The following is a 25,405-nucleotide window of genomic DNA, read 5'->3' as shown; positions in this document are numbered from 1 at the left end:
GTTGCTTCGGGACAGATATCCCCTCGTGTTGGACACTCGCTGCTCAGCCCCTGCCGTCTTCTCTAAGTGTCCCACAGTCTTACCCACAGCATTTGTCTGTACTATCGGTTCAGCAGAAACTTCCATAAGGTTCCTGTCACTGGCCTACCTTCTGTGTCCATCCCACTTGGCTTGTTTCTGACCTTTCACTCTTATTGACCACACCCGTTACTCCTAGTATTTTTCCAAAAAGCATCCTGGACCACAAAACTTCATACTCCAGCTCTTGTTTGGCTACCTTTTAACCTCACTTTCTCTCCTTATTCATACACAACTCTGACACATCTCCAGTTCCCATTCGCTAATGTTCCCATTTAGCGCTCTTCATGCCCTTCCATGTTTATTCCTCAACACTGCATATTCTTCACCCTAATTCACACATACTTTCTCCTTATTTAGCTTCTAACCTCTTTTGCTCTTTCCTTCTTTGCTATTTTTCATACAAGTCTCCCCAGGTGCTTCTCTTACCTTCTGTAAATTCTAATATATTTCTTTAACTTCTGAGTATATCTTCAACATCCCTCATATAGTCAGTTTCCCTTTGGAGAATTCCCCCATATATCTTACTTTCATAGCAATGAATGCATATGCTTTTTGAGGTTTCCTGCTCTCCTCACCCCCACTTTCTCCCTCACTCAAAACCAATTTTCTACTCTTTAGACAAGCCTTTCCCCTAGATAGCTGCTAAGCTGTCGTCTTCCTTTTCATCATGGTCTCTGGCTCAGGTGTGGTGCCATATGCCTCCATGTGGTATCGGTGACAGTTTCTTCATCAATATTAAGTGATACTGTCTCATCTGGCAGCAATTTTAACTTTACTATTATACTCCTTTTTGCCTTATTAAAAATGGTGCCTTATATTCAGCACCCCTCTTTGATTCAGAGACTGGGTACGTACATATTCCCATATCTAGATAAAGGAACGTAGCTCATTCAGCAGTCTCTGTTCAGACCCTAGACTGGATTATATAGTTCCAGCCCCTGTAGCCTGTCTTCTACAAAGCGTCCTGAACAGCTCCCCCCGCCTCACCTCAGTTCTCCTGGAGCCACATTCCCTGCTTCCTCTCTCTCAGTGGTTGTGATCTAGATTAGCAAAAGTCATTCTATTCAGGTGCCTCCTCTCCCAGGTCCCAGGATTTCTCACTCTAGCACTCTTTCAATGCCCCTACTCGTCGGCCATGCTGCTTCCTGCAAGCCTCCCACCCAAGTCTTAAGTCACACAGCCCGTTCCCTTTTTACAGCCACCGTTCTCCCCTTATCTACTGTCTTTTCTTACAAGTCTCCTCAGTTGCTTCTCTTATTTTCAACTGATCCTAGTATGACTGCTTGCTAGCAAAGATTTTTTAATCAGAATTACTCCTTATCTGCCTTTATCTAAAGCAGTGGCTCTCAAACTGCAGTTTGTTAAAATACAAATGGCTGAGTCCCACCCGAAATTGCTGATTCAGTGGGTCTGGTGGGGCTGAAGAATTTTCTAACGAAAACCAAGCCCTTTAATTTAAAATTTCCAATGAAGACATCAGGAGCAAGTCTGCTCCTGACTGTCACTCCTTTTCAAGCTTCTGTTTCTCTCCCATTGTACAGACTAGTCATTGCAGTCTGGCTGACATCCAGCACACTAAGCACCGAGGCCCGTCCTCACATCTGTAGGCTTGCCCACTCTGGGAATCCTGAGGGTCCTGTGGTTTGCTTGTTGCACTCCACGCAGTCACCCTCTTGTCTGTGCAGCACTCCTCTTGGCTTTCACTCCCCCCACCCCGAGCCCTCTTCTCTGTCTTTTGGCCCACATACTGGACCTTCTCTCTCCAGTCAATACCTGTCATTCTTCAAATGGCATTCTTTTAATCTGGGGGCCTCTGTGACGTCGCTCTCCGATTGGTTTTCTTGTTACCTGTCTTGTCCTGACGAGCTGTGCTGCCTTGTCTTTAGCTTCTCTTCTTGTCTTAGCTACCATTCTATTTCACTCAGGTGGATCCAGTCTTCTTGGAAACAGCGCTCCCTAGCAGGTTCTCTCCCCTGTAGCTGGCTCTTCACTTTCAGAGAACCTTCACATGGCAGAATAAATTCTAAGGGTACCTTTAACATGGTATCTGCATGATATCTGTTTGTATCTCCCTTTGGTTTTTGCCTTCCCACATCTTAGTTACATATGGCATAATTTCCTCTACCATCTGTACGTGAAAATAACAAATGAAGTTTTACTTTTCAGTTGGGTTTACAACATATCCCTGGCCACTTACCTCATGATCCATGCTACAGAACCAAGTGCTCAGAGATTTATATTGGTGTCGTTAAGGTTGCTAGCCTGTTTTTAATCCTCCTAACTAAAGCATCCCATTACTTTTAGGCCCTGTTCTTCTCCCATTGTATATACTGCTTTTCAGAGTCTGGCGTTAAGAACCGTCATCTGACCAATTAGACCTGTTCTAAGGTCTTACAGGAGTTCCCATTCTGGGAAACTGTCCTCGTCTTATCTACCCATGCCGCTCCACCTGTTCTCAATTACTCCTCACGCAGTTCTTCCCTTGTGTAGTTTCCCATCTCTCTTCTTTCTTGTTTAATCATGATCTCTGGTACAAGTACAGTGGCAACTCCCTCCTGCAGTACCCGCCAGTCTTCACACGACCCCATCTCTTCTGCAGGCTCTTCTGCTCTTTTCTTTGATTGACCCTAGAGAAACACTGTTACCTCCATCACTTGTTTTTTCAGCAGCTACCTTTGTAGCATTCCCCATGGGTTGAGTAGTGAGTGGTTTTCTTTCATCTTCCTTGTTTCCTGCACACTATTATGAGTACATTTGCACTCTTCAGTTCAGTACAGACCTTCACAGGATTCTGCCACTGGCCAAGGCTCAGATCCATCACCTTTAGACTCTTGGTTTATCACTCTATTGGTCATATTTGTTGCTTTAGACAGCACTGGAGCAAAGGTTCCCAGATTCTGTTAGGCACTCGCTCATTGACACCGGCTCTCGTTTGCCACTTCCTCTTCACATGCTCTCTCCTCTTTGGTTGTGATCTAGCTTAGCTCCCATCTCTCTACTTAATACGCTCTCTGCCCTCTTCCAGTGTTCCTCCTTCTGGCCCTCCTTACTGCCCTTCCCTACTCTCACACCCCTTATATTCAGCACCCCAACTTAAACCCTCTAACTTCTGTTTTATGCTTCTAGCCTCCATCTTCTCACCTCTCTCTTCCTCCAGAATTTTTTCCACACAAATCTCCCTAGGAAATGTCTATCACTTTTAGCCATAATAGGGTAACTTCTAAGAATAACCAATTTTAATGGTATCCTGCAGTAATCTACCATATCTCAGCTCTCCATCACCCTTTCATTTACCATCTGTCTACAGATGAAATGGATGCAAAATACTTCTCTTCAGATATATTTTCTTCAGAATCGTCACTCATCTCCCCATCTACTACAATAATCTGTCCTCTGGCCAAACTACCTATTCATGTCCTCTAATAAGTCAAACCTAATCTCTAAAGATGCCAGCAATGGGTTTTTATCTGCATTCATTGTAACTGGCTTCCTTATATACTTTCCTGTCACCCAAGTCCTTTGACAGTTTCCCTCCAAATTGGTGCTTCAAGAGCTGATCTGCTCCTCCCTCCCACTCCAGTCTTTGGCCTCACACTTTGTGTATTTCTCATCCCCATACAGTCTTTACATTCAAAACATGTCCCCTTAGACCCTGCTGAGCTCTGGCAGGGTTCTCGAGGCAAAGTCTGTCCCACACCTGTCTGCCTTCTCTGCTCTCCACTCTGCAGTATTTCCCTTTCTTTGCCTCCGTCTCTCTCTCCTTCCTTATTCCGTCCTGACTTCTGGCCCAGGAATGCTGACTTGTCCTTCATGCTGCCCTCTGTCATTCCTCAGCGGCTCCTCTCCGCCTGGGAGCAGTCTAATCTTTCAGTTCTGTACCTCTCTTCCTTGCCCCCCATGTCTGTCCTAGAGAAAAGCCTTATCTTCAGCACCCCTCCTGCCATGTGTGTAGCGTTTCCCTGGAGGGCACATACTCCTCATTTTTGGCACTCACTGCCCCACTCGCTTTCTTTCATTTGCCTTGACTCCCCTCACTCTCTATACACCCCTTTCTTCTCAGTTCAGTCCAGACCTGTGGGGAATGCTGCGGGTAGCCTGTGTTTCTGGCCCATCCCCCCTATCCTTTTATCTTCTGCCCCACTGACCACATCCATCTCTGTAACTATCATTCCAACAAAGCTTTCTGGAATTGCCTCATAATCCCACTTACTTAGTCACAGTCTTCCTTCCCTCCAGTGGCTGAGACCTGGCAGCCCCCTACCAAATCTCCCAACCTGCCATTTGTCACAGTGCGTGTCCTGCACCCCAGCCTAAATCACACAGCTCTTGCCTTTCTTGTCTTCCAGCATCCAGCTTTTCTTTAATTCTATGTTTTTGGGTATTTTCCATACAGGTTTGCTCAACAGTTATCTCCCAGTTTCATTCAATCCTCACAAAACAAGCCTCCTTTTTCGGAACAGTTTTAATGCAGATCTTCAGGGCATCCCTCCGCTGTGCCCTTGTTATCTGCCTTGTGTGGTTCATGAAGTGCTTATCTTTGTTATGGCAGTATGCTCAGTCTTGTCCTCCTGCCATGGAAAGGCTCTCTCACCAACTCTCCTCATCGCTCGTGTTAGTAGTCATCCTTTCTCACAAGAAGAAGCAATTGCTACCACTGGGTTTTACTGAGTTCACCTTAGAGTCCCTGTAACTTTTCACTGTATCAACCAAACCATTTAATTGAAAATTTGCCACAAAAGTTTCAGGAACATTATCTGTATTAATACCATTCCCATTTACTTTCTTAATCCATATTTCCTTATCACTTGCTTATACATAGTGTCTTGTGTCTTTACTTATAATAAAATTTAACCAGGTAGCCCAGTCTCTGATCTCCCATTGTTCCCATCTCTCTTTACTGCTCTTCCTCATTTTCCAGCGCCCTCGGTGAACCAGCATGGGGTTCACCATACCCCATCATCTTCTGTGACTCAGCATCTGCCCTGCCTCTCCATTTTTATTTGACCTTTGCCCATACCATAGTCCCATCTTCTCCTTTTTTTTAAAAAAAATCACTCAACTGACCCATTCTAAATTTGTGTTAATTTCTATCTTTTTCTACCTTCCTCCTGCAGAAAACCCTACCTCAGTTTAACCAAGATCATTCATCAGTGAACCCCCTACTGTACTGAAAGAGATTCTGTAATTGATAGGTACACCCTTTCCCATGTGGGGCAATCCACTCCCACCATCTATTTTCAGTATACTTGAGTAAATTCACTTGCTTTCTGAATTCAGGCCTATTCTTCATAGGATTCCTAGCAGTGGCTTCAGTTATCTCTAACATTTTAATCTCTTGACTGCTTAAGCTCACTAGAGCCTGCTGGAAAATATCTATTCTCCTTCCTTGAAAATAGTAAGTATTTCAGATTTGTTCCTAATAGATTCTCTTCTCCGCACCTATGTACTAGCATCTCTCTTACTGTTTCCATTTACACCATGCCTTTCTGGCCTCTTTCCTTTGGCTTGTGTACCTTCCTCTGCTTGCCGAAGCTCTTTTGCATCTTTTGAGAATCCGATTAAACTGTACATCCTTTCACATTTGTTGTAATTTTCCCATTAATCCTGAACTCCCACAGAGCACTCTGTTAAAGCTTACATTAAAGAATCTATGGCATTGAATTGGAATGCCGCCAGGTGTGCAGAGGTAGGCCTCTCGCACATTCTTATTCAGCTCCTAGACAGTCAGCTGTGGGGAGAGAGGTCATGTCTTAGTCATCTTTTTCCCTAAGGGCCTGGCACATTTATTTACACCTTTACATTATAAATGTATTGACATTTTCTATATTTTTGAATGGAGGGAGTTTACTAAAGTTAAGATTGAGCAAATGAAAGTCCCACTTTCCAACCTGTCACACATCGTCTTTACATCTGAGTCTGTTCTTTCCTTTCTTAGCCTATCCCCCAGCTTTCTAACAGTTTTTCTCTCTCTCTCTCTCACACACACACACACACAATCTGAATCTGTTCTTTCCGGTCCTTGCCTATCCCCCAGCTTTCTAACTCCACAGTTTCACACACACACACTGTCCCCCAGCTTTCTAATCCTCCAAACAATTTAGAAAATCCTATCTACTTCATGAAGACTTCATTTTCCTTCTTTCACTATTTCCACTGATTATCTCAAAACACATCATTGCCCACTTGCTTTTCCATTGTACAACAGTGACTTTACCAGGCTCCTCTGTCCATGGGATTTTCCAGGCAATAGTACTGGAGTGGATTGCCATTTCCTTCTCCAGGGGATCTTCCCAACCCGGGGATTGAACCCAGGTCTCCCGCACTGTAGACAGACGCTTTACCGTCTAAGCCACCAGGGAAGTCCCTTACCAATATTAGAACTTCGTTACTGACCTACTCACTACAGGTTGAAAGTTGACATACTGCAAGTTCATTCTGGTGACCTGTAAATCCACTGTTGGTCCACAATCTCTAGATATGATTATTTGTAAGATACTGAGACTCTGATATACTTTGTCAGGATTAATGATCTGTGTGCTTATAACTATCCATATTTTATGCTTTGTCAGTGGCTCTTAATGTTTTGCCCGGTATGGTGGAAAGTTCCTTGGAAAGTGTCTCCCCTGCTGCTTTCCTGATCCATAGTCAGATGCTTTACCACTGAGCTCGACCCCCTGCTTTCCTTATCTGAATATAAAAACGGAGTTTTGCTCAGGTCTTGTTTTCTGTACTATTCTGACTTGCAGCAGGAAACAGATTTCAAAGTCCAGCCTACAGACTTCTTGTGAGAACTATGACCCTAGAGAACAGCCTACATGTTTCACTTGATAATTCAGAACACAGAGCCGAGGGCAGGCCGTGCTTCCTAGGTTGCCGATGGAGACCGTGTGCCTGTGCGGCCCTCTGATGCAGGCTCACCTGCTCTGTCTCCCCAGCCGCGGGCACCTTTAGCTGCACCATGAGGTTCACTGTCCGGGACTGCGACCCTGACACGGGGGTCCCTGCCGAGGAGGGCTATGACGACGAGTACGTGGTGAGTCTCCCCTGCACAGAGGGACTCACTGAGCCCTTGCTCCACCGAGTGATTTCTGTCCAGAGAGAACATTTTTCTAGGAACATCTGACATGAACTTATGGGACTGTATTCTTCTCAAACACACTACAGCTGAGGAGGACCTGGGTTAATCTGTCATGGGAGCGCCTCATGCTGAAGAGAATTGGGATTTACCACTCTATGACTGGTTAATGCAAAACTCACCCTTTCTAATGTCTTTGTAATACGGATAATTCAGAGATGAAAATAATTACATGATCTTCATTGAGATCAGTTTTATTTCAAGTATTGAGAATTGGGATTTTTTTATGTTTTGTTCGGCAACTTTTAATTTGCTTGTAATATAGCCACATCATGGTCGGCAAAGGCTTCAGAGAATTCAGGGAAAGTTTTATTATGGAAAAATCTACCTGTTAGAGAATGCAGAGTTCCAAAGGCCACATACAGCCTGAACTCTGTGGTGATATGTGGGAATGTGGCTGCTCTGTACCTACCCCAGGGCTACAGATGCTGATCTGAATACAGGTCTTGCCAAACAACCTGGTTTTTTGCTTTCCTTTGTCAGGGCCTATGCTGTTTGACTTATCCCCTATGCTATCCAGACTACAGAACTTCAAACTTGTCTGAAGTTTTAGTTGAGTTTAGTAGTTTTTCCTAGGTTCCTGCAAAGGATATAATGCAGGATGATAAAACCAAATGAACTAGTCTCTACTATGTTTGTTCTGAACTGAGAGGATGTTCATTTTCTGACCCCTGCTTGTTAACCTACTAGCTAGAAGATCTTGAAGTGACTGTGTCTGACCACATTCAGAAGGTAATGAAGCCTAACTTTGCTGCTGCCTGGGAGGAGGTTGGCGACACCTTTGAGAAAGAGGAGACCTTTGCCCTCAGTTCTACCAAAACTCTTGAAGGTGAGAACAATTTTCCTTAATAGTGTATTGCCTGATAACACTCTAACACCTAACAGGCACATTTGTTATTCCAGAAGGACTCCCTTTTCTTTAAATACTTCACCAACTGTTTCACTTAAGAGGCCAGAACCCTGTCTTCATCATCTAACTGAGTCAGCCCACTTCCAGTCCAGTCACCTCCCTGCACACACCACCACCAGTCCCCACCTCTATCGCCCACCCCCCAAGCTAGTGCAGAGGCAACCCCTGTGCTGACCTTTTCTGATGCTGCCGCATCCGTCCTCGCAACACAGAAGCTGTCAACAACATCATCACATTTCTGGGCATGCAGCCATGTGAGAGGTCAGACAAAGTGCCTGAGAACAAGAATTCCCATTCCCTCTATCTGGCAGGTAAGAACCTTTATCAGATTTCTCCTTTATTTTGTTGCAGAATTTGATAGGAAGGGATGTGCATAGGCATCTTAGGCCCTGCTGCTGTCCCCTTGTTAGCAGAGTTACAGCTTGAAGCCCCATCAAACTGAATAATCTGTTTTAGCTGTTTAATTTGCCTGCTATTCTTAGGTTGTTCTCTTAAGATGCATTTTTGGCCCAAAGCACTTAAATCTCTCCTATAGCTACCAATGCCCCCACCTTAAGTACTCCATATCAGTATTATTGAATACCTTCTGTGCACCTGGTATTATGGGAGTATAAAAGAGTATTTAGAATCTGTATGTAGGATTCAGTTTCCACCATAGGCACAAATCTCTAGAAAAGCTAAACTAATAGAAAGGAAATGCAGGCAGAGCATGAGAAGTTTCATTATTCAGAGCTTGTTTTGAGTTCTTAACATAGTTTCCTCACTTCTTTTCCTCTCAGGTGTATACAGAGGTGGCTATGAGTTATTGGTGAGGTCCAGGCTGGCCTTAGCAGATGGGGTGACCATGCAGGTGACTGTCAGAAGCAAAGAGGGAACACCTGTAGATGTCATCTTGGCTTCTGTTGGATAAGGTTTTACTGGGCAAGTTGAAATTGATGTACCCTTCACTGTCGGTGGGCTTTCAGGCTATTGGCATGAATTTCCCAGAATCATACTTTTAAAAATTAATGACTTCAAAAAAGCAAATTAAATATTTGGCCCTGAGCCAGCAGATCAAGCAAACGTCTGTCCTTGTGCATGTCTTTCTGTTGTTGTTCCTTTTTAATACACTTGTTCAGCTTTGGTATGATAGTACAGCTTTTGGTGAGCTTGAAAATCAAATACTATCCTATACCCCAGCTGCTTAACTTCATTGAATTCTTTAATGTGTATCTGAAAGCTCCTGGCAATGTTGGAAAGCTTTTATCCCAGAGGGGTGGTGGGGGAGGGGGAGCCAGAGTCCACTTTTGTCAAAATTCATTTTTATTAATAGAAAATAAACACTTATTCCAGTTGTTATACTTGAAGTTGCTAATAAAAAAAAATAAATCACCACTTAATGATCCTGCTTTAACTACTAAGACAATGAAACTGCGGCTTAAAAAAAAAAGTATTCAGCACCGTTTGCTCATAGGCCTTTCAGACTTTGTTCTTTAAGTTTCTGGAACTTTCCTGTCTATAAAGTACAGGAACTGCTGAGCTACACGAGGAACCCTCTCTGGGACAACCAATGAGAAGTTAAGCAGTCAGTATACATTCAGCCCGGTGACTTGGACTGTACAGCGCTCCCCTCCTCTCCACTAGCTCAGGAGGGACATGCTTCTACGCACTGAGGTATGAAAAGCCTGACTGTTATTAGCTGGAAGGATCAGTTCTAACAGCAAAATAACAGTGAATCTCTGGCACAGAGGCTCCTGTCTTCAATGTCCTGTGATTTTAGGAAATTCTGTAAATAGCTTGGATTTAGTTCAGTTTACTCAAATGACATGTTTAAGGTCTGCTAGAGTGTCTGCTGGTTTAGTATCTTTATATATATAATAAGTGTAGGGAAATCATAGTCTTGAAGTATACTTAGAATACTACATTATTTAAACCAAAGTCTAACAAAATGTCTACAACTAGAAGCAGCTAATGAAACTAAATCCAAAGTTATGACAAGGGAAACTCACTCTCACTTGAAGCTGTGTCACTTAGAGAACTCAAAGCCATTCAAGGCAAGGTGAAGGCAGCACCTTTAGATAATTCCAAACTGGGCCAGAAATCAGCATTTCCAAATACTTCAGAAAAGTCCACAGAAATGTTTCAAAGACTTTTATGCAAACGCATATCTATCTTTCTGCATCCGTGAGTGGTAGTACCCATCATAATTTCCTATGTAACACAAAGACAAAGGCAAGTCCATATACTTGATCAGATGTCAAAGGAATGGGAGGGGGACCATCAGGTCACCTTACAGCTTCTGCTGGCTTTTTACTATGTGCTGTTCACCAGTGTGAGTCAGGTGGACTTTAGTGAGAGAATAGTGTCTGGTGGCCAGGACCTCTTTTGGGCATTTCTTCCTAAGTGGATTACACGACAGATAAGGGAACAGGGGAGGGAATACAGGGGAGCTACTCTTTCCAGCTCAGAAGGAGTTGATGAAGCCCATATATGCATTCAAGAAGCCCATGGGATCCTCTAGCTGTGGATAGTGGCTAATGTGGTCATCCAGAATCGACACTGTGGACCGCGGCAGCGTTTTCCTAGTGGAAGAGAACAGCATGGAGGTGAACTTGAGGCTGGAGGGAGGGGGAGGGGTGTAAGCCAGTGGGCAGCCCTAGTAAATGCCCCTGCGGACATACCACACTGGAAAGAACCAACAAAGAGCTTATTCACCTTCTACTTTGGAATTGTATCTTTAGGCAGATAAACATGCCAATTCCATTTATAATGTTATCATACTAGTTTTAAATATTCCAACAGACCACAATGTGAAAATACAACACATATGCAACACAGGTCAGAGCAGGATGACTTCCAGCTCCTTAGGGAAGTGGCCACTCAGCAACTCACTGTCCGAGTAAAGACAAAAGACCTTGCTTACCCTGAGGAGATGAGAGGGTAGTCTGTTTAAAATTAAATGCAAGCTATTTACTACTGGGTTGTTTCTACTAGGCCATGTGAAGGTATGGAACATTTTTATGTGACATTGTCAGTGAAGCACTCATATTCCGACACCTTCCGACTAAGCACCTAGAGAGAACAACAACCTGAGAAGGCACTTTTCCACAGCTCATTCTTCCCGCAGAGTCTCCTCAGCTGAGGCCAATGAGTTGGCTTTACAATCAAACTTAAAGCAAACATTTAAAATATATCCACTTCTGTGCCTTGGTCCACACAATAGCTTCTCCTTACCTGTACACCTTGGAGCTGTAGAGTGATACATGTAGACTGATAACCATGCTAGTGAAAACAGACTGTAGAAACCAAGAGAATGTATAACTGAACTTCTTGATGTTTACACTATGTGAGAGTTAAGATTTCCCCAGTTCATCCTCTATTAAGTGTTTCCTAGATGAATAATATGGCCAGTGAGGTCAGAGACAGGCTAGAGCAACAGCCCTCAACAGGCAGTCCTGTTCACCACTATCAGGAAAACAAAGACCCCTGAGGGAGACTCACCTGTACAGCTCCAAAAACTCGGGATAGGGGTTCACCGGATCCAATGGCCCATAGATAAAATGAACTAGGAGAGGGGAGAGGAATGAATTATTAACAGCTCTCACACCATAAAATTATCCCTCAAAAATTTTTTTAATAATTTTTTAATAATAGAAAACCTAGCTTCTTTCAATAAGTAGTTTACAAAACATGAGAATAAGCCTAAAAATTAGTCCATTTGAGACCTTTTCACCTATAAACACCCATTCATTCTCTTCATATCTTCTTTGCCCTGGACCAAAAGGTATAAGCCCCACTTCCACCATTTCCATTTTATAAATCCAGGAGACTGTCATTAAGTCTCTCTTCACTTATAATTGACCCTTGACATTTGAAATCAACCAGTGGTATCTTGAGCACTAATTATTCTTTGTGAGACCATGCACTGTTTTTAAATTCACAGGAATGAAAAGACAAATGAGCAGAAACCACCTATAAACCTCTTTGATTAGTAATCTAAACAGTCTGTCGTCCCAGCAGTTCAGCACTGAACGTGGCAACTACCGACAGTGCACAGCACAGGAAGTGGTCTAATCGCACTGACGGACACCAACGCCTTCTGCGATAGGAACTCAATGTTTTATATACTTCTCTACAACACATGTCCCTGGTTGCCAGATTAAATAAGGGGGGCCAGTTATATCTGAACTTCAAATAATGAATTTTTTTTTAGTATGTCTCAAATACTGCACAGCATATACTTTTATCCTAAATACATATCTGTTGTTTATCTGAAATTTATTTTCAAATTTAGCTGGGTATCTTGTACCTTGATTTGCTAGGTCTGGCAATTACTTAAGCCCATGGTCCCTCAGTTTTCCGGCCAGGAAATAACAGAAATACTCACTGGGAATAGATACAGAGGCAAGGGCTCCCACCCAGCGTCTTCTAAACTTCTTCCTCTGATTGATGTACTGCAATAGACTGTAGGACAGACAAGTCGGCAAGAGGAAAACAAGAAACTTCTATTGCTCTATGGACGCAAAGGCCTGACAGGAACCACAAGGAACACAATCTATGTTTTCTTAATCCAGAAGCACCTTGCCATTCCTGGGAATGGCCCACTTAACTTACTCATTTCTCTTAGCCTCTAGAGTTCCCTACTGTGTAGCTATGGCAGTGATCATGCCTACAATCAATGTTAGAATGAATGGTTCTCTGTGTTTATGGAGCAGGGACTGAGATCTAGTAAGGCTGGAAATTACTTTGGATTAAAAGTGACTAAAGTCTGAGTCTAAAGTTCTGATTTTGGCTCCACCACTAACTAGCTCTGTGACTCAAAAGTTGTTAGTAACCTTTCACCTCAGTTCTCATCTTTAAGAGGACTCAACTGCATAATCTGTAAATTGACATCTGCTTCTAAAATTCTCAGTGTAAAAGTTCATGAGCACAAAGTTTCATCTCCTGCATTATCCACAGATAAAATGGAGGAGGAGCCCTTTCCCTACAGTGTAAGATGTCAGAACTCAAACTCATGTGCTCTAATAACTGTGCCTGGCAATTGTTTTTGTGAACTTAAAACATCACCTTGTAGAAATACTTACTTTCTTGAAAATACAAGGGAATTTTTAAAAGAGGCCTTTGTTTTCCAATTTTTTTTATATTAAGATGAATCTTCAAGGATCCCAGGTGAGTTTGAGGTGAGGAGGAGGAATTACTCCTTCAACCTCACAATTCCCAGGGGAGCCACCAGTTAAAACACTGGAAGCTACACTGACCCAGCTGGCAAAGAGGCTGTATCCCAAGCAGTTCCAGATATCCTATCTCAGGGTCCCTCTGTGAAAGCATTTGAACCAAAGGATGGGAAGTCTTTGTACAAGACAGAGAATCCTCCCTCTCAGTCCCTGTTGCTATAGAAAGGATACAAAGAAGTAAGAAATCTGTACTTTGAGAGAGGAATTAGGCACCTTTCAGAATTATGATTATACATTTTGAAGCACACACTACTGACAAAAGGTCCAAAGACAATTTACCAGTCAGTCGGCCAGTTACAAACTGAATTAGCACTGGAATTTGCAGCTGTTTATCCAGACTTTTTGTACCAAATGGCTTAGGCTCAGTGGTTACTATTCTCAATTTCTTTCTTCTTAGAAGGTACAGAGCAGGACTTCTTGGTTTGCCTCATACGTCATAAGCACTCTTCTTGAAGTTATGAAAGCAAAGAACAGAACACAATCCCACATCTTTTCCCTACTTCCCCAAAAAAGTGTCTCTGGAAACCAAAACAAAGGTTATTTCTTACCTGTCAATAACCAAGTTCCCATCATTGTTGCGTATCCCTGCCCACATGTCCCACAGCTCACTCTCAGAAGGTCGGGTGTATGGCCCAAAGACGGGGGTGAGACTGAATAAGTCCAAAAAAGCAGAAAGGTTAAGGTTAAGTGTGAGAAGAGCTCAGCACATCAAGTATGATTGGCACTTCAGGTCACATATGTCCAACCCTTGACTGGTTTTTATGAATTCCTCCTACTACTTGTCTGGCAAGTGGTCAACACCTTTAAAGTATCAAGCCCTAAGATCTGGCCCAGAGTTTTAATGCAGCAACACTGTTCACGGGCTGAAGTAGGTCTGTCTTTAACAATAACTTACCCTCGAGAGAATACGAAGAAGTTCATCAGCCGTGTGAGGATAGGTGACAGCATGCCTCCATCTTTGAGAAGCTATAGGCATAAAAGTAAAACTCAGGATTCCAAGGAAAGAAGACAGCTAGCCAGGATATAAAATTTTATACTAGGAACTAAAAAAGGACTTTAACTAAACCCACTGGCTTTCAGTTTCTTGATTTGCTTACCCACATTCTTTTCTCATAGATGACAAACCTACTTGTAATTTCCTTTAAGATTACATTCTACACTGATATATTTGATTTGAGGATCCCATAATGTTGAAACATCATGCTAATGTCCTAAGTCTTTAGATAGCTGTATTTCTCCAAAAATAGTTATTGATCTCATTTTCAGAAACAAGGCTTTGCTTATCTAGGGTTACTTCTACTGCTTTGCTTTTCCTTTATTAAGGACAAAATTAACTTCATTAACATATAAGTTCAGGAAGAAATAGATTTTTTAACTACAGCCTGTGGCAGCAGGTATGTGCCCTTATAAAGGTCCCAGCATTACATAGGTCAGTATAAATTTGAAAAACTATTAAAGAGCTGGTCGATGGAGTAACCAACCTTTTGTAGAAGGAGGGGACGGTGAGTCTCAGGAAATATACCTGTAGGAGAAGAGACTTACGTTAGTCATTTACCAACAATTTTAGGCCAAACAGAGACTCATCATCAGAGACTAGTCACCCGATTAGTCACCTTAGTGGCTTTTACTGCCAAAAACAGAATTACAAATAAAAACTTAGTACTGTCATTTATTAATTCCAGGGAATTGTGTTTACCAGGTCAGATTCTATCCCACTAGGATTACTTTCCCCACTGCAGAGAAAAGGGAAAAATATGCCTCAGTCATCCACACTAGCAATGACTAGACTTGCTCCCCTTAGCGATTCCACCCATTCCTTGGAATGCATAGTGTTGTTACTGTTTCGGGCTGCAAAGGAAACCAGATATTTTTCAGGAAGTGTAGGTCCTTAAACCTAGTTTTCCCATTTCCATTTTTTTTTCCCCAGAGTCTGTGAGAGAAAGCTATGAGCATGACTGATAAAAAGATTCCTCTCCCCATCTGCCCTTAAGGTAGTCTAAGGTATTTGAGGGACACCTGGATATATTCTAGATTTACAAGCCAGGCTCAATGGCAGGCAAAGAACAGGAAACATCTCCAAAAGGCCTAATTAAGGGTTCTCTAACTTGCAACTGAAACTTGGCACTGCTGTGAATTGAGAGTTTCCGACACACCACGACAGTGTTAGAAGCACGTGTGGCTGCATCTCCACTGTCTGCAGAGCCCACTGCAGTAGCTGCAGAGACGGTGAAGCATCATCTGCACTCCCCACTGCTCCTAATCACAGCTGTTACCAGACCCACCATGAGATCGTGCTGGGATATGCATTAAACACATTTGGAAATCTTACTATACCCTATCTTATGGTAACACACCTTTTTATTAACATATCAAGATAATCAGTTTCCTTTGTAATCTTATTTTCTATATTAAAAAACATTATTCTGAGAAAGGGTCAGTACATCTCTTCAGACTACAAAAGTGGTCATGGCATAGGAGAGGTAAAGATCCACTCCTTTCTGTGGGTCTGTTTGCAGTACCATCAGACGACCATTTAGACGTCACTGCTGTTTCCAAACATGGCCCTTCTAGGCTACACCTCACTTCCCACCCTCCTCCATGCAATTACCTCCATTTGACAGACACAGACTCTTGATTGTAAGCCGACCAGATCGATTCTGCTTGAATCTAGAGAGGGGAGGGAAACACACAGCTAACTGAGCCAGTGAAGACAAACTCCCAAGAGGAAAAAGGGCCAGAAAGAATGTACTTCTACCATCTTAGACGAGTGAAACCTGTAGGAAAGTCATGGCCTCACTAACCTGTAGAGCAGCTCCTGAGCCACGGTGTCCCCGTAGTCGTGAGACAACAGGTTGATCCTGCGGCTCTGGAGCCCCAGATGTCGCAGAAGTGCCTCCACGATGCTGGCCTGCTCAAATATGGAATAGTGATGCGGCCTCTAGAAAGAGGAGAGCCCAGACACACAGGATGAAGTCGAAGGTGCAGGTCTGTCTGCCAGGCCAATCCCTTCATCCTCACCTACCCCCAACCCTCAACGCTGTACCATCCAGATGCCGCTTACCGGTTTGTCACTGAAGCCAAAGCCTAGGAAATCAAGGGCAATCACTCGATGAAACCTCAGGGTCAGACCTTCCCAAATCTACAAGAGAGAAAGGGATGGTTTGGTCCTTCTAATCCTGCTCCTCCTCGTCTCCAACCTACAGGAACAAAGGAGTTTCATCCCTATCTCAGCTTAACAAACAGCCTTTGATAAAGGGAAAGTCTCATGAAACCACCACAGGCCCACAAATGATCCTCTCGGAAAGTGCTTTATTCCTAATAATCTCAATTGAGGGAGGAACTCGAGCACTTTTTAACTTGGCAACAATCCCACCCAGGTTGCCAAAGACTTTTTTTATTCCTTTACAGTAAATGAGAAACTGTTCTACATTTAATCCTATTTTATTAAGCAACTCAGATACATAAAAGCCTTCTGCTGTTGCACGAAAATCCTTGATTTTGGATTTTAAAGGCATAGTAGGACCTAGAAGTCTGATCTTATTACCTTGTACCAATCATAGCTGGATGTTGGAAAGCCATGTAACAGCACGACTATCTCCGGACTTCCAACCACACCCACAGAGTCTGGGAAGGAGAGAGAGCAGTTAGGCCAACTCTGTAAGAAAATAACTTTGAAGATGTAAAAAAAATCTAAGTAATCTGGTATAAAGGTCAAGAAACCCTGACCAAATTAATTACATTAAAATAATACATTTCTTTTTAAAATGCAAGCTTATTGCTTTAGGTAAGAACATTTGATAACTTTTATTTTATCCAGTATATTTAAAAATTGTAAATACAGCCAATATTTGATAAAAACTTTTTAAGTGGAGCATAGTCTATAAAAATAGTGAATCACTAATGTTCTACACTGAAACTAATTGTAAAGCAACTATACTTCAATTTTTTTAATGTAAATAGCTCACTTTATATGAAAATACTTGATGGCAGACCCCTTACTTTCACCTAGGTTTTTAAAATATTTCCCTGTTTCTCCCTTTATTCTGTATTATTGTTATGTAAATTGCTTTTCCACAGTAAAGTTTCACAGTTATTAAAAGTACACTCACAATTTACAAACTACAAGTTCTGTGTACCTATTAGTAATGAACAGCCTCACAAAAATTCCCTAAAATATAGTAACTCTTCTTCAACTCAGTGAGCTCAGTTTATGCTGTTTGCCCAACACTATTATTTCCCGCATTGGAGACTCAGTCGAATATTAAAAGCGTAATGCTCGAATACTACAAAATTCTAATAATTATAAAAAAGGGTAATCAACATAATCATTAACATTTTTTAGCGTATAAACATCTTTTATATTAGCCAAGCATTTAAAGAGTAAGTAGCCTTGCTAATAGTATTAGATTAAAACTGATAGATTCATATGCCACCACTGGCATGAGAATTTGATAATGAGGTTTATAAAAATAATTTGTTAGAAGCAATTAAAAATTTTATATACTTTAGACGTCTTAGTCTTGAGAATCCACGCAAATAAATCATTTCATTTACAAGTAGTACTGTTTGAAAAAAAAAAAAGGAAAAAATTAACACATACATGAAGATTTCCCCTCAACATGAACTGTTTAAAGCACTGAAAAACTGGAAACAATCTAAGTGACCAACATAAAGAAAATTATATACTTACTTTTTATCGAATACAGCAAATGAGAGGAGGTCAGGAGCAATAATGAAAAACGGTTTATGACAAACATTTTTCGTTATTGCTCTTGACCCCCGCCCAAAAGTAATCTTTTCCGATCTCATTTCTCATTTTCTCTACCTATAAAATGAGAAGAACAGCACCTACCTCCAAGTACTGTTGTAAAGATTAAATGAAATAATGAGGGTTGAAGATAATTAGCAGTCGATAAGTAGCAGTCATGACAATAATTAGCAAGTTAATTTATACAAAGGTATAATATTTAAATCACATTCAGTTATGCATATAAGAAATAATCTTTATAGAAAAATAAACTCCAGGGTGGGGGAGGAACAGAACCACTGGTAGCTGTGTCTATGAATGCTGTTTATATTACCTGACACTAGGGGCACTCACAAGAGAAAGCCAGTACTGTCTATCATTACAAATCAGACCACAAAGTAAATGAACAAGTCAGTCTGCAGACTGGAATCTCAATTCCACCACCCTCTCTCCCTCCCAGCAGTTTCCTGTGAGCTTCCCTGCTGTCAAGGTAATGAGAGAAATTAGTCCATTCCTCCAAATGAACACTGCACAGAAAAAAAAAAAAGGGTTTTGCCTCCATCGCGGAGGGGCGACAGAGACCAATGGACGCAAAATGGGACCCGTGAGACCTTTTACATGCAGTGTTCCAAAAGCCCTGTTCTTACCTTGGTAGAAGATGCGCAGTCCCTTGTAGGTGAAAAATTTGCCTGACGACTTCCATGAGTGAAGAGCAGGGGAAAGCTGCGGGGGCGGGATGTGCAGATAGGCCGCAAGCAGGGGCACTGCCAACAGCCCCACCTGGACCCACCACTCCCGCATCCTGTAGGAAAATCAGAAACCTGGTGTGAGCAGGCAGGTGACACTGCACGATCTGCAGGCCCCAAACCGGTCAAGTGGGGGGGGAATTTCTGCGCTGTGTGGTGACTGCCTTGTCCTCCGTGTCAACCATGGCAGAAAATGTACTCTGCCTCCTTACGGCCATTGCCATATTTGGTCATTGTTCTAATTTTAAGGGAAAATAGATTATTTTCATATGTAACTTTCCCCCTCAACTTCTCCCCACTTTACTCTGCAGCCCCTCCCCTTGTGCTGTAGAGATTTTTATATAAAGTAAAAGGAAGACAAGTTACTTAAGTAACTGCATTGGCTTTTATCAAGGCATTCCCTGGGGGGATAGGGGTATTTCCCTCGTATTTACTCTAAAAGCTCTACCACCTACCCACTGGCCCCCCACCAGTAAAATGTTTTACATATATGTATTTTTTAACTCATTAAAAAACGTAGACATCACATGTCCTTAAGCAGAGAGCTGCTCTTGATTTTCTAATATTTATCAACCCTCTGACTCCAGTGAAGCCCAGTTTGATACTACTATATAGATTTGTGCTGAGAAACTGCTAGGGGTAAAGAGTGTGAAAATAAGAAGATAGGTGCTTTGTACATTCCAACATAAGCAGCTTTGTCATGACCCTGAATATCTAATCTCTTAAGGCAGTGGAGCAGCAGATTTTATTTCTGCTTTTCTTAGCAGACTCTTAAGGAAGCACCCCTATTTATTTATTAGCATGCCCCTTACTCCCCATCTCCCCCCACACCCAAAAGGAGACAGAGAACCTGAGAACTGATTTTGTTTTGGGGAGGAGGGCAGTGATTTACACACCCAACTTTTTCATGCCCACGACTTTGAAGGTCCAGGTCAGTTTATCCACAATGACAAGTGCTAAACAGGAATTAGAAACAGTCCCCTCTGTTTCTAGCTTATAACTCCTGAGGGTCACCAAGGAAAGAATTATCAGTAGCACGGACGTTCTCTTAAAAATAGCCAGAATGGAAATACCTGCTAAAGCTAAGAATTACCAACAATACAGAACTATAAACAAGCAGAATTCATTGTGAAAGCCCTGGTGGAAATGACTTTGTCTGGACACACACCCTTCTACCATATTACCTGTAATCTGGTCACAATCCCTAACAAACTAATATTTATCTTAGAGCTGTTTTTTTTTTTTTAATAACTTGTGGTTTTAGGTCCACAGAGAATCTCAGCTCCTTTGCCTATTTTAAGGCATGCCAAGGCAGTCTTTCCACCCCCCGCCCCCGAAGTATATGTCCATAAAATAGTCAGTGACTTGGTTCTGTCTTTTAAGACAGAAAGATTAAGAAATGATTAGGAAAAGTACCCTGAACATGATCATTATATCACAATATTCACCCCATCACAGTAGTAGGCTGCATCCCATTATCTCCTTAAAAGGTGAGGTGACAAAAGCTATTATTAGATTTAGGTTATCATTTCTCCATGCTACCTGTCCTGGACATACATTTTCACCTGCGCATTGCATCCTTCCTGATCTCCCCATACTTCTCATTCATTTACAGGTTCCAGCAGCCGTGTATCTGCAATGACTCAGCAGAGAGTCAGGGAGGGGATACTAGAGGAGAGGAGCGGGAGGCGGCTCCCCCCTCCATTCCTGGGGTTGGGGGAGGGGGGGGCAGTGGTAGCCCCAGGAATGAACAGACGCTGTTTCTGGGCACCACCATCCGCCACCTCTTCCTTCTCTTTTACTCTAAGAAAGCAAAGAGGCAACCCCTCACTAAGCCATAAATTTAATTACTTCAGTAAAAATGCCCCTAATGATATTTTAGGACTGTTATAATGAAAGCAATCAGGCAGTCAGTAGGTAAAATGGATTAAACATTTTTTGACTAAAATCTCCATTATTTGATGAACCAAGAATTAAGAATATAAATTCAGCAAATGCCAGTAACAAACCTTCCAGAAATTAATGAACATTTATGAGCCTTTATCTTGTAAATAGGAAAAATACACACATTTAATATTACCAAACCTGCCCACTTTACAGCATCGTGGGGAGACTGTGAGCTACTCTGTGCATGTGTGTGTGTGCTAAGTCGCTCGATCGTGTCCGACTCTTTGTGACCCCATAGACTATAGCCCACCAGTCTCCTCTGTTCATGGAATTTTTCAAGCAAGAACACTGGAGTGGGGATCTTTCCTTCTCCAGGGGATCTTCCCAACCCAACTGCATCTCTTGCGTCTCTTGCATCAAATGGAGGATTCTTTACCACTGCGCCATTTGGGAAGCCCACTACTTTGTAAACCAGTGCAAATAATTCATGTGTAATATTATGACAGTTTGGTCACATCATTCTCACTTGGCTTCCTGTTACTTAAATCTAAAAAATACTTACGCCTTCGTGATGACACACTGCCAGTTCTAGTCACACCTATGCGGTAACTCACGCCACAGGGACCGCAGGGTCTTCAAACCCTAACTCACGCCAAGGCAAAACCTACGTCTAGAAACCCTAAATCGCGCCAAGGTGATGCCAAGGTCTAAAAATCTTAAGTCGCGTCAAAGTGAAACCTAGGTCTAGAAACACTCAATTACACCAAGCGAGTACTGGGGTCTAAAAATCGTCAATTGTGCAGGGGTGACGAGGATCTAAAAATCTTCAATCGCACCACAGCAATGCCGGGGTCTAAAAATTCTCAATCATGTCAGGGTGATACTGAGGTCTAAACATTCTAAATTACATCAGAGTAGTACCAGGGTCTAAAAATCGGGCATACCAGGGTCTAGAAACCCTAAATCGCACAGGGCGACGCCCAGGGTCTAGAAATTCTAAATTGCATCAGAGCGATACCGAGGACTAGAAATCCTAATTCAGGAAGCTCCAGCGTTCTGAACATTCTACGGCATTCGGGCGAGACATCTCCTCCCAGGCAGGTAGAGCGGGCTCAGAGGACAAGAACGCATGCCCCCCGACCTCCCGAGATTTTCCCCTCCACTGCAGGAGTGGCGGTCCGGTAGCCCCAGCTCCGACCGGCAACGTCTTACCCGCTAGCCCGCACCCCATTTAGGGACAGAGGCTCCAAGCCAGGCACACATTGCCACCGCCACCCCACCCCTGGCGCCCGCCACGCACCCACCTGCGGAGACGATCTCGGCGCACCATGGTGGTGTCTTAGCCCATGCCGCCTGCTCGCCGGCCCAGAGCAAAGGGCGCGCAGCAGCGCCCGCAGCCGTGCAGGGCTGGCCGGCGGCGGGGCACAGCCCACGGCCCAGGAGGGCGGCGCGGCCGCGGCAGGCAGCCACCGGGGTGGGCGCTGCGGCAATGCGCGAAGGCGCGGTTGCCGCAGAGGAGGCGCCACCCGCCGGGATGCACCGGGAGGTGCTCGTGGCCGCGGCAGCGCCGAGCGAGTGGGCACCGACTTTTAGAGCCCACCCGCGCCCCGCCCCTGGCCCGCCCACCGCGCCGCAGTGCCCCTCCCGCTGAAGCCACCTCCCCTCCTCGCAGCCCTGCTGCTGGCACGAGGAGGGGGCGCCCCTCCTAGAGCAGCTCCTGGTGGGGGGGGGCACTTTCAGGGGTGTTGACTCCACCAGCACCGAACCACAGGTTCTACAAACAAACACCCTGCTCTGGCGAATTAACAATGCAGGGAGAGACCACAAATTCCTGAGACCCCCCCCCCCCAAAACCTCCCCCAGACCACCCATAAGCCTCCTGCCCAAGCCCCAAAGGTGGCCGCTCGACCTCAAATGCAGTGAGACTCAGGGCTGTGGGCTGCTGCTTTTGCCTGGCGATCCTCGCGGAGGCAGGGGGGACAGTGAAGCTAACGGCACAAGCGCCTGCGGCAAAGCAGCGGTCCGTGAGCTCCCAGCACCTCTAGGTCCCTAATTGCGGGGATTTAAGCCGAGCTGGGCCTACCTCTGAGCTATTCGGCGGATTCATGGGACGGCCGCTCAGAAGCAGAAGAAAAAGGGATGGGGGGACAGCAAAACTCGCGGAAAACCAAGGCTCTCTTTCGCGCGCGGCCGCGGCAGCGGGCTTGTCCTCTGCGGCAGCGCGACGTGGTCCGCACGCCCGAGCCCTGCCGCAGTCCTCCCGCGGCACCCACTCCCAGCACCGACCCGACCCGAGCCAGCAGGGGTGATAGGCACAGGAGATGAGACTGAAGCGCCCTTTATTTGTGTAAGACTGAATCACAATGTGAGGGCGCCAATGGTGCCGAAAAGAGGGGAGGATTTTCCCCCCTCTTCATCCACAATCCTTTAAAAGGCATTTATCAAGTACCTTTGAAGAGAAAAGTGTAGAGAATCAGAATGTCTGTGTTCAGTTTTTTTGGCTGTAAATGGAAATCCTGACAAACGTGCGGGCTGCGGTGCCGGCTCCCTCCAGCGGGGGCGCTGCAGGCCTCCCTTCCACTCGCGCCCACCGCGGGCGCTCCGCTGCCCAGAGTGCGGGCGAGCCAGAGTCCCGACATCCTGGGCTCGAAAGGCTCGGCCAGCCGAGACCACCGGGCGCCTCACAGGGTGCCAGGGAGCTGAGGGGCGCCAGTCGGACACAGGAGAAACCGCTGTCTGTGAACACTGTCACCAAAAACGTGAGGCGCGATCCAGGGTACACCTCTACTGATGTCGCCTCAGAGGTTCCTGAAACAGTGCTGAGCACCTCCAGAACGCTAAGAGCTAATGGTGCAAAGGCCAAGGAGAAATGGTCCCGGGCACCCCACTAAAGCGAGATGCTGACCATCTGGTAGGGATGACACCCAACAGCTTAAAATTTCCCCTTAATTTTCTGGCAACGTTTTGTGACAGGTTGGTCCCCTCCCTTCAACACACAAGTCCCTCAAAGGCCGAGCCCAAGTATTATTCACCTTTTGTATCCCCAAGAGCCCGCTAAGGCACTGGCTACAAAGCAGGCCCCTAATAAATACTGCATGAATAAGTGCAAGAATTTGAGGGCGCACAGGGGAGGAAGTAATTAAGGAGAGGGGGGAAAGGGTTGTTTCGAATGATGAATAGACATTTACCGGAGACAAAGGGCATTCTAACCAGAGGGGACGGCATTCGAGAAGCACCGGAGGTGCAGGACCGCATGACCTTTGGGGAAAATTGCAAACCCTTTGGGCTACGGCGCTGAGAGGCAAAAAAGTAGGCTAGAAGGAGTATTTCATCCTAAGGAGTTTACAATTTGTTCTAAAGAATATGAGGAGCCACCGCTGGATTTAAACCCTTTACGGCCTTAATTGGTTACGTAATGAAATTTCAATTACTCCCCTTAACAAGCAGAGGATTACCTGTTTTAACGAACCGCCACCTTTTAAGGACAGAATTAATTACTGAGCAAAATTTAAATCAGTCCTTTCAACAAAATAAAGACTTTCCTATTTTAACTAAGAGAACAATATAAAACAAACTTGGCATTATAGTTTCTCATAGTTATTGTCAATGGAACCTATGAGTCCTACAAAACAATTCCCTACTTTTATCCTCACCACACCAGAAGCACCAGCATCCAAGATGAAGGAAATTTTGTATTTAATGGACTGCGTTCTCACAAAGGATCTTATTCTGAAAGCCAAGGAACATGTCCACCCACATGGAACAAGTGGGCAGACAGGAGGGGAGACCGCTGGGGTGGGGGAGGGATGGGGACAAGGGAAGTGCTTAAAGACGAGTGAAATTCTGATGCTCTCCACAAACCCTCCCGGACACAGGGCTAGGAGAACCTTCCTTGGAGAAGTAGGTTGCGAAGGACTTCAAATCCCTAACTCGTTTAGGTGAAGGAAGCATTCCTGTTTGGAAGAACCTCCCAGCGCACAGGCAAGGAGTCTGAAAAATGCAGAGGATACCAGGAGAGATCAGCTTGGCTAAAGCCAGGAGAAAATGCTAGAGAATGCCCCAGGAGCCAAACAGTTAATGAGTTTTCTAACTGTGCTCGACTTACAGAGAGAAGCTTCCTCCACCAGGGGAGAATCTGGCCCAAAGTATAAAACATTTTAAGTGCCTGAGAAAACATGTAACCGTACATAAATCCAAAGCTCTGGCTGGCTCTCAGTGCACTCTTTCAGTTCTTCGACACAAATACCACACTTGACCGAGATCACAGATAGCAGCATTCCCTCAACCCATAGCTTATCATACATTCTTGTCACATTCCAATTCTCAGACAGTCTCACATAGTAAGACCTCACATTTGTGCAAAGATGAGGGTAGAAAGTTTGACATTTATTAGCCTGCTGATGTGCAACAGCGGTGTGAGATCAGCAGGACTGGCACTGTGGGTTCAATAATATTTTTTGAATCCCAGTTTGAGACCCCAGTTTGTCATTACAATGACAAACACAAGGATATTTATGGAGACAACAGGACAGAACTGGGACTGCCACTTTCAAGAATCATAATTATCAATTCATATAAACTAAAGAAGTTCAAGATGGGGGAAACCTGACTGAACAGCAGCACATAAAGAGACTCATGATTTTAGTTGAAAGTGAGTCTGTGATATGTCTCCGAAAACCCCGTAGC

The 25,405-nt window shown here is 44.1% G+C and overlaps 2 protein-coding genes across 2 annotated transcripts in view; one reads left to right on the top strand and one right to left on the bottom strand.

Moving 5' to 3' along the window:
* Positions 1–9,404, top strand: part of COPG2 (COPI coat complex subunit gamma 2) — a 219,881-nt gene extending 210,477 nt beyond the window's left edge. Inside the window, exons 21-24 of the mRNA XM_052638348.1 lie at positions 7,017–7,114; positions 7,907–8,045; positions 8,339–8,437; positions 8,906–9,404. Of these exons, the coding sequence (XP_052494308.1) occupies positions 7,017–7,114; positions 7,907–8,045; positions 8,339–8,437; positions 8,906–9,036 (467 nt within the window). The 3' untranslated portion in view covers positions 9,037–9,404. The remainder of the gene's footprint in view (positions 1–7,016; positions 7,115–7,906; positions 8,046–8,338; positions 8,438–8,905) is intronic.
* A 16-nt stretch (positions 9,405–9,420) lies between these two features.
* MEST (mesoderm specific transcript) lies at positions 9,421–22,053 on the bottom strand. The gene is made up of 12 exons (XM_052638349.1): positions 22,024–22,053; positions 18,734–18,888; positions 16,884–16,963; positions 16,401–16,478; positions 16,141–16,277; positions 15,948–16,006; positions 14,821–14,861; positions 14,235–14,305; positions 13,888–13,989; positions 12,493–12,569; positions 11,607–11,670; positions 9,421–10,687 (listed from the first exon to the last, which is right to left on the bottom strand). The coding sequence occupies exons 1-12, from the start codon at positions 22,047–22,049 to the stop codon at positions 10,570–10,572; spliced, it is 1,008 nt and encodes a 335-aa protein (XP_052494309.1). The 5' UTR covers positions 22,050–22,053; the 3' UTR covers positions 9,421–10,569.
* Between the last annotated feature and the right edge of the window lie 3,352 nt (positions 22,054–25,405).

The sequence above is a fragment of the Budorcas taxicolor genome, chromosome 4, assembly GCF_023091745.1.
Source record: "Budorcas taxicolor isolate Tak-1 chromosome 4, Takin1.1, whole genome shotgun sequence".
Lineage (NCBI taxonomy): Eukaryota > Metazoa > Chordata > Mammalia > Artiodactyla > Bovidae > Budorcas > Budorcas taxicolor.
This window is presented reverse-complemented; position numbering and strand designations above follow the sequence as displayed.

Coding starts and splice junctions, on each gene's coding strand:
- MEST (XM_052638349.1), bottom strand. CDS start 22,049: ATGGTGCGCCGAGATCGTCTCCGCAG. Junction 16,479..16,883: donor CCAGCTATGATTGGTACAAG/GTAATAAGATCA, acceptor TCTCTCTTGTAG/ATTTGGGAAGGTCTGACCCT. Junction 11,671..12,492: donor TGCCTCTGTATCTATTCCCA/GTGAGTATTTCT, acceptor CCCCTCTCCTAG/TTCATTTTATCTATGGGCCA.